This window comes from Juglans regia, chromosome 14, assembly GCF_001411555.2.
Source record: "Juglans regia cultivar Chandler chromosome 14, Walnut 2.0, whole genome shotgun sequence".
In the NCBI taxonomy this organism is placed as follows: Eukaryota; Viridiplantae; Streptophyta; class Magnoliopsida; order Fagales; family Juglandaceae; genus Juglans; species Juglans regia.
In genome coordinates, this window is record NC_049914.1 from 145,288 (window position 1) to 154,653 (window position 9,366).

The 9,366-nt window shown below is 37.7% G+C and overlaps 2 protein-coding genes across 5 annotated transcripts in view; one reads left to right on the plus strand and one right to left on the minus strand.

Moving 5' to 3' along the window:
* Positions 1-6,605, plus strand: part of LOC109001496 (major facilitator superfamily domain-containing protein 12-like) — a 30,500-nt gene extending 23,895 nt beyond the window's left edge. For 2 of the 4 annotated variants that reach the window (XM_018978803.2, XM_018978804.2), the window contains exon 13: positions 5,771-6,305. In XM_018978803.2, the coding sequence (XP_018834348.1) occupies positions 5,771-5,949 (179 nt within the window). In that variant the 3' untranslated portion in view covers positions 5,950-6,305. Of the gene's footprint in view, positions 1-5,770; positions 6,306-6,464 lie in introns of those variants that run through there. The other 2 variants (XM_035685183.1, XM_035685182.1) reach the window with 2 other exon arrangements.
* A 314-nt stretch (positions 6,606-6,919) lies between these two features.
* LOC109001498 lies at positions 6,920-7,664 on the minus strand. Its single transcript, XM_018978809.2, has one exon. The coding sequence runs from the start codon at positions 7,565-7,567 to the stop codon at positions 7,127-7,129; it is 441 nt and encodes a 146-aa protein (XP_018834354.1). The 5' UTR covers positions 7,568-7,664; the 3' UTR covers positions 6,920-7,126.
* Positions 7,665-9,366: the final 1,702 nt, after the last annotated feature.

A 9,366-nucleotide genomic window follows, 5' to 3' on the forward strand; every position in this document is an offset into this window, starting at 1 on the left:
TGCCAAATAATCGAAAGTAGGGAGAATCATAAGTTAGAGTGGCAGTAGGCAAACGATTGATCAAATATACAGCAGTAGATAAAGCTTCAACCCAAAACTGAGAAGGCACAGAAGAGTCAATCAACAAAGTGTGAACGACATCTAAAAGATGGTGATTCTTACGCTCAGCGACCCCATTTTGTTAAGGGGTGTAAGGGCAAGAACGCTGGAAAATAATTCCCTTTTGTTGGAGATAAGTCTGAAAGGAATGAGACATGTACTCCCCCCTGGAGTCAAATTGTAAAATTTTGATACAAGTATCAAACTGCGTCTCAACAAGCGCAACAAATTTTTGAAAGACAGAAAACATGTCAGCTTTAGAGCAGAGAAAATATATCCAGGTGAATCGACTATAATCATCAAGAAACGTCACAAAATAGCAATACTGACCATGAGAAATAATATGACTCACACTCCAAACATCAGTATGCACAATCTCAAAACATGTAGAAGCACGACTACCATGCGCAGGATAAGTCAGAATTTTACTCTTACCAAGACGACAAGTAGCACAATCAAAAGAAGTCAGAAGAAAAAAACGAATCTTTATTACCCAAAAAACCATGTTTCATAAGATGAGTCAAGACAACAGAATTAGGGTGACCCAATTTCTTATGCCAGGCTTCACTATTATTGGTAGTAGCCGTACAAGCAAGAGAAACAACATTAGGAATTGAAAATTGTAAAGGAAACATATGTCCCTAAATCACCTTCTCCAACACCCGATCCTACAAAAGACAACCACCTCGAGAAAAATGAACATCACAATTATTATCCACCAGTTGTCCAATAGAAATCAAACTGGTAGATAATCCAGGAGAGACAAAAACATTGCAAAATGAAGAACCCAAATTACCAACAACAGTGATAGGAAGAGTATTGTCATCGGCAATCTGAATATGTTGCGTGCCCCCATACTTATGAACATCATGAAGACCCGTCACATTACCAATCATATGATTTAAAGCATCAGAATCAACAATCCAATAAGAAGTGGAGTTGGTACCCGTACCTTGCAGGCCTAAAGCAATAAAAGCATACACAATCATCTGGTGTACCATTACAGGTGTGAGAACATATGAATCAGAGCTCACAGTGGGAGGTGCAGCAGAAGAAGATGACTAGACAGCAGCCTGAAAAGCTTGGGATTGGCGATTATGAGGCCGCATCCGACAGTCCTTAATGATATGTCCTTCTCTCTTGCAGTAATTACAAACTTTCTTAGGACAATTGCAGGCAATGTGACCTAACTCCTTGCAACTGAAACACTGCAACTTGTTCCTCCCTCTTCCTTGTGCTGCATAGGCGGCATTAACAGCCTCAGAAGAGACCTTCTCGGGAATCATACCCATCTAAGTGGATAACTATTGTTCTTCACGCAATAAATCGCTCAAACAAATATCTAAAGAAGGGACCAGATTACGATTCAATAAGTTGGCCCGAACAGGTTCAAATTCAGGGCGAAGCTTCATAAAAAATTGATCGCTTTGACTCAGCATGAATCACTTGAAGAGCTGCTAGTGCCGCTAGGGGGACCTTAGCATGAGCAATTGCAGAATACTCACTCCAGGGATTAATAAAACTATAATAAAATTGTTCATTGGTCAAATTACCTTGAATGTAATTGCTAATTTCCAACTCTAATTGGAATTTCCGAGTGCTGTGGTCTTGGTGATAAATACGATGGAGATAGTCCCACATAGCCTGAGCCGTAGTAAAACATCGAAGATTTGTCACAAGATGGTGCTCAATCATCCCTAACAGCCAAGAGACCACCTTGGCATCCTTGACCTCCCATTGTACAAGTTCCTTTTCATTAGTGGGAACTTTAGCAGAGCCATCAATATGATTCAATAATTCCTTCCCTTTCAGAAACATTTTAAATTGGAATCCTCACGTAGGAAAATTCTTTCCAATAAAAAAAACAATAGTATTCTCAACAAACATGATGAAAGCCACGTAAAAAAAAAAGGACAGAAGCGTTGAGCACCACACAGAGCCCCGACAGCCACCAAAAAAAAAATTTGAACCCACAAGTTTAATCACTACAGAAAATGCCGACTCCCAATCGAAAGCACCAAGAGCAAGAAAAACTTGCGAAAAACAGAGAAAAAAAGGAATTTTTTTCCCACCGGCAACTCACAAACTTCTCAAGAATAGCGATGAAAATCGCACATCAGTGATTAAGACCACAGAGAGACGGAAATCAGGATAGGGCTCTTGATACCATGTCAATTGGTCTCAATACCCTTTTCTGAGGGTTTGCATTCATTACATAGAGCAGAGAATACATCATTGTCGCCGGATTCTATGCATCTATCTACCACCAATATGCTATACAAGGTAAGTATTTACATCCTAATTGACAGCTATATACAATGTAGCCATAAAGGAAAGTATGACCAAAAATAGTAAAAATCTCCCAAATCACATCTCCTTAACAGTTCAGTCCTCGACAATCACTTTGTATAAAACCTGCCTCTTCTTTCTTTCTTCTTCATGCTAGCACTTCTCCCCTCTACAGGTTTCCTCTGTTGATTCGCTATTCTCTGTACCTCTTGCTATGTTAAAGGCCTCTTGCAAGTAAGCCGATGGTGCAAATCGCCGTCCATCATCCTCACGGCGGTCCCCTATGCGCCGCCCTGCTTCTCCTCAGCTTCAGTATTAGAACCCCAACCATAAAAAGAAGAATATGCCGCAACAAAACAACCTTCAGGATTCCACCTCCACCACATGGACCCGAGTTACAAAAGGAGCTACCCTCAATAATAACTTGCATCCTTCCTGGCCTTGGTCTATCCCACTTAAGAATAGACATTTGAGGAAATAAGAGGTTTTTTACAAGAAATAAGAGGAAATCAAAGTTGCTGAAGTGTTTTCAAATTGGAAGCACCCAATTTATCCACACAAAACACTTGAGACATCTCATCTCCAAGAAGCCTTTATCCTCCACACCACGCTTTTCCGGTTTTCACGTTTCCCCTCCATACAAGCAGAACATCTTCTTAGCCACAAACACCAACTTATTAATACAGGTAAAAAACCAACAATCAATCCCAACTGAGAGTTCCTTCTTGCTTTAAGCAACCAGAAACTAATTCTTTGAGACCAAGTTTGCTTACTCAGACATCTAACTCCAAAAACTCCAGAAAAATATCTCCTCGCCAAGGGTTTGTGCATCCCCAGGATTAGTCAGAACGAGAACGCTGTTTCCGGACACCTAGTGCCAATAAAAAAAAAAAACTTCAGAAAAATATCTCCAAACATTAGAGGCTGAAATCCAATACATGATCCAAGGATTTCCATTTCAGAAGAAACACAAAAATCACATCTTGACACCATCAGAATAAAAAATTTCTGGATATTCACTGCAAAAGGTAAACCATTATAAAAACATTTTCATATGAATACAAAAATATTGTTTGGAATCAATTATGCCAAACCATTTCATACCACGTTTTAGAGGACTGAAAAGTTTTGGTCCGGTCCACGATCCAGGGTTTTTACGGACCAGACCGGACCGAATGAAAAAATATATATACACTTTATATATATTATTTATATAATAATTATACAATTAACAATATAAAATTTTAAATATGTTATTAATACTTGTTAATATTCTATAAATTAAAAATATTTTATATATATCTTCATCTAACCTATCACTATTAACAATATAAAATTTTAAATATTTTATTAACACTAGTTAATATTCTATGAATTAACTAATATATAATATCAATAAGTTAATTATATAGTAATTATATAAATTAATAATGTAATTTTCATTTAATTTATTATTATTGATCATATAAAATATTTTTTTATTGAGTTTGTTACATAATCCACATTAATAAATCACTTAGTTTAATTTAGTATTTTAAATAAATTTTTTTTATTAGTTGATTTTAAAAAAATAAATAATAAATAGGCCGGACCGGACCGGATTGATAGCTACCAGTCCGGTCCGGTCCCTATGGGTGTTCAGTCCAGTCCGGTCCAGAAAAATGATGGACTGAACATTTTTGGTCCATCGCCGGACCAGACCAACCGATTTGCACCCCTAATGATATCTAACTAACCCCCAAGCTGATTTTATAGAAAAACTACCACTTCTCTCTGCCTTCCATATAGGTATATCTTCACCTTCCCTTATAACTCCAGCTGAAACAGATATTTGAGAAGCCAAGTCAGGGCCCACCAGTTAAATCATCCTTTCCATATCCCATCCAGCAGCAGACAAATTTCAGAGACACAGAAACTGTCCTCTCACCGTCTCTACATTATCAGCCAATAAACCCATCCCTGACCAATTCTCAAACCAAAAATTAGCCTTTCCTTCTTTGACAAACCACCGAGTCCCTTTAATAACCTTCTTCAAAATGGATGCGCACAGCCTCGAACTGTTGCAAGAATGAGAAACAAAATAAGGATGAGCAGATTTAACATGCTTTGCTATGAAAGTTCAGACCATAAAGTAGATCCATGCAACAAATTCCAAGCCAACTTCACGTTCAAAGCTTTCTTCACTTCACCAAGATCCCTTATCCCCAAAGCACCTTCCTCAATAGGTTTTCAAACTTTTTCCCAAGCCACCCATTTTTTCTTCACCGTACCCACTCTATCACCTGAAAAGAAATCTTAAAAAAGCTTCCTGATTAAAACCAGAACTTCGGAAGGGATATTCAAGATTTATAGCATATGAAGAGGCATGCTTGACAAGACATGTTTAATTAAAAACAAGTCTTCCCCCATTTGACAGCAATCTAGACTTCCATGTTGCAAGTTTCTTCTTAATATCGTTAACCAAAGGTTCCAAAACATCAGCAGTGAGCCTTCCATAATGAATTGGTGCTCCCACGTAAGTACAAGGAAAATGAGCTTCTTATAATCCAGTGGCAGTTAGGACAATATTCTTCCTTACTGCTGATGCTTGAGAGGGGGAAAATAGCAGCTTTCATTGTATTTACAACCTGACCAGATAAAGCTTCATAACTATTTAACACTTCTTAAAGAGCTCGAAAAGAACTTTTAGCACCATTTACAAAGACAACAATGTAATCAGCATATCTCAAATTTCTTACAACTGGACAGACTCTAGGACTAGAAAAGCCTTTAATTCTACCTTCAGCAAAAGCTTGATGCAACATTTTACAAAGTGCCTCTTGGCTCTTAAGCCAGCATGAACAAATAAGGAGATAGTGTATCTCCTTGTCTCACTCCTCTTGAAGATTGAAAGAAACCTTTATGAGCTCCATGCATTTTTAAATCAAAAAATAAGGACTTGTCACACAATTCATCACAAGCTTTGTTCACTGAGCAGAGAAGCCAAAAGCCAATAACACCTTTTCCAGAAAAACCCATCCCGACCTATCACACACTTTAGCCATATCAATTTTAACCAAAATATTACAGCCCTTGATCTTTTTATTCAAACAGGTCACCATTTTCTTGGGTTAAAGAAATATTCTCCACTGTGTTGTTTTCATCCATACACACGCTTTATATTAGTCCAGCGGGATTGGGTTACTTATAGTTTCCAGATTAACTCATCTGTTAGTTGTTATCATCTTACTGTTATTATCTCATTAATTTTCTGGTCATCAATCACGGACATTTTTTTTCTGTTCTCTCTGTTTTTTCCCTTTATGTGCGTAAAATTCATGAGTACTCTAAATTGCCCATTATAGTCGGTCTAAATTTTCTGTTTGATACCATATGCACTCAGATGCAGGTTCCTCCCCAGAACTACAGTTGACGAAGTCAGTGCACGTCTATATTTCAGTTACAAGGTTTGGTTTGGGTCTCATACCGCCATTTTGCGCACTAGTTGGGGTGGCGGTTACATACACCATGAAACTTCATACCCCCTTTTCAAAACCTATAATGGAGCCCCTGTTAGAATAGTCTGTGACAATACAATTTCCTTCAAATTATACCGTAAGATGTTGGGGACTTTGCTGCCAGTTCGATTATTAAACTGAAAGAAAGCTCTATAGTGTAGCAATTCTATAGGAGAAGACAAAATATTTAGCTACAGATATGGTTAAGAATGCCACGGGAAGTTTCTTTTGTAGTTCTTTCATTTAAGTCATTGCTATCATTTCTTCAGGACATTGTTCTGTGTATATTTGTAATGTGTTATATTTCATTAACGAAAACATTCCTTTATTGAAGTTTTACAATTCTAAATGTATCCTCACAATTATGACGAAGGAATTCTATTCTGGTCTTTAAGAGAGGAATCATGTACATTTATGTTATTTGATTATGTGATCGATGAATGAACACCATCACAAAAAAGACAGCATTTTGCGATTCACTTGGAATTCCATCATATCTTAGCTCTTTGCAATGTCTTGATTGCTGTCTAAACTCTATTGGTCCTACTAGTGAAGTTTTTCTTTGCACCAATATTGCAGGGAAGTCATGTCATGTTCCATTTTTGTAGCTTGCAAGTGGGTTTCTCACGAGGTGATCCGGTAACGATTAACCATCGTTGATTGATGTCACATACTACTTTGGCATCGACACGGCAAAAATTAACACTAAAATTGATGGTGCTAACTGCTATCTGCCTATCGCCCTGCCCATTCTGCTTTCGATCTTTGGGTAACTACTTCAAAGAAAAGCGTTAATTATTCTCATGCATTGAGGCAAGAAAATGCCATGTTCCTTGTACCCTTTTTCTCCTCTGTACAGGCGTGTGTGTATGAAAGCAGACATTCCAGACGGATCTCTCTTAAGTACTTACGTAATTTCTTGATTAAAACTAAGATTTGGTAATGCGGAGGAACCAGGGTAAACAAGTGAAGCTCAATAGTTACGAGTGTACAAAGCTGGAAAGGAGAAACTCGTGAATTACTTGGTACTTGATCGCTAATGAAGTATGTGAACATAACCAAACCTCGCTGTAGAAGTAGAACATGCTTATGGTACAAATGATCAAGGCCTTGCAGTAAAATCAATCTGGGTAGATCATGAGAAATATATATAGCTTGAGATTAATTGGCTCAAACTCACTGCGTAGGTAATCAAAAGACGATCAGCCACTTGAAAAAATGCAAGCTGATAAACGAGTCCTTCATCTTTTTAATAGGATAAGAGGTTTTTTCCGGGATTCTCCCTTGGGTAAGTCGCGCTTAACCTTGATCAAGTGGCTCAAAACTTTCGCATAGCGACTTACCATTCTCTTGAGCTTCAATCCCTGAAAGCCCTCGTCTTGCTGCTTTGTGACTAGTTGAAGTTGCTTTTCTTGGGTGAAGTGTTGGCCAAGTGAATTCCTGCTGTTGATCAGCTGCTTCAAGCTCTTCTTACGATCATCCTCTCCTGCTTCATCTGGTCTCGAGGGAGAACTCTCGCCTCCTTCATTCACAACAGCTTTCCAAGGAGTACTAGTGTCATTTCTTGGGGAATCTATAATACTGCAATCTTGATTGACATCTTGGAGTTTAGACGGCCTTCTGGTTCTCTTTGACATGGTAATATCATAATGGCGTTTGCTTGGATTGGAATCGCTTCCCATTGCTACGCAAACCTGTATGAACAGGGCAATGGTTTTTTCAGCTGATATAGAAGAACAAGAACCATGAAAGCTTGGAAGAAAATGTGATTAGGGGGAGTTTACTTGGTTAACAATTAAGGGATTAGTTTAAAGGCATCTCAAAAAGGTAGAATGTCTGCTTTCAGACTGCCTATTTTTCACGACTAAACCACCTAACTCCCTCCTGCTAGCTAAAAGGGTGAGTAACAATTACCAAACTACTGTATCTCCTTGTATTCAGCGCAATCAGAGCCGCCCGATTGAATGGGAGAGGTCCCCCATACGGCATCAAATGGTCCAGGAAGAAAACATCAACTAGGATCCACCCTTTCATACTGTTAGTCACTTGCTTACTACAAGTTTTTCTTTTCTTTTTCCTTTTGATTTTCTGCCACCTCTCTTAAGTAGGTGCTTTCAAGCTTTCAACCACAGTAGCCAGTAAATTTCAAGCAATTTTCTTCACCATCATTTTAGCGTTCAATCAATGCTTTTAACAAGAAGGTCCGACACAACCGTTTTTGGCTTTCTATGAAGGTAAAAGGAACACGAAATTGAAGACATGTAGATGTTGATAGTCAGATGACAGATACATACACAGAACGCAGCAACACATGGCTGTGTATTGGGCTATTGGAATTCAAGGTTCAGTATTTCTTACTACTTTTTGGATAGGATCACTCAGTAATTTATTAAACATCAAGATGTTAGACAGTAGAAGAAACTTCTTTTGAAATAAAAAAATTTTGTGTGCTTGGTCCATATGCAATAAGGTGTACGGGAGGAAAGGGAGGAGGGAGATTGTTGAAATAGATTTAATTAGGTTAGATTTTTTAGTTAATCGGCAGTTTACCATGGATAATTCCAAATCCTCCTGCCTCATTGCTAGGGGTGATCTCGGTCCGATCCGGTCCGGTCTTGGGCCATTTTGTGGACCGAACCGGACCTATTCGGTCTATAATTTTTCCGTCTTGGACCGGACCGAGTCACATATAGGTCCAGTCCGGTTCGGTCCAAGGTCGGTCCAGTCGGTCTGGACATGCCTAAAATGGGTCATTCAGCCCATCTAAATGTGACTTTTTTTTGCCCAATTTCAATTATTTTCGGCCCATTTCAAATTTGGTACATTTTTTTAACTAAAACTATTTAAAAAACTTGATTTTGAAAAATACAATGATAAAAAAAAAACTAATCTATATAAAAAAAAAAAACCAAAAAAAATAATAATAATAATAATACAGAAGTTATTACAAATTACAAATTATAATCCAAAACTTAACAACTTAAACACTAGACATATAATGGGACCAAAATTCTAGTTGCTACTTGCTACATCCAGCTTACTAATCTTCAACTCAGACTTCAGTTACTCAGGAGTTAGGACAAGTAGGGCTGCGACAAAAAAAGAAAAAAAAATTATCAAGTAGGAACCAAAATTCTAGCTGCTACATCCAAACTAGCATAATCAATAATGTCGGTAGAATTTAGAGATTATAATCTTCTCACCTCTTTAGTCTTTAATTATCATTGGGTATAAGGCCAGTAAGCATTGAATTTGACCCCTCCACAGAATCAGCAAAGTTCGGGTCCCGAACAAGTTCTATCCATAAAAATTTAAAATAAAACAAATTAAATAAAGTTACATAACATAAAAGATAAAACAAAATAAACCACAAAATATATCAAAGGTAATTTTATTACATACCCATATCCAGCTGCTTCTCAAATTCTTCAACTTCATCCATTAAAGTCCTAAAGCTTATTGGAGTAGAAGAAGAACGAAG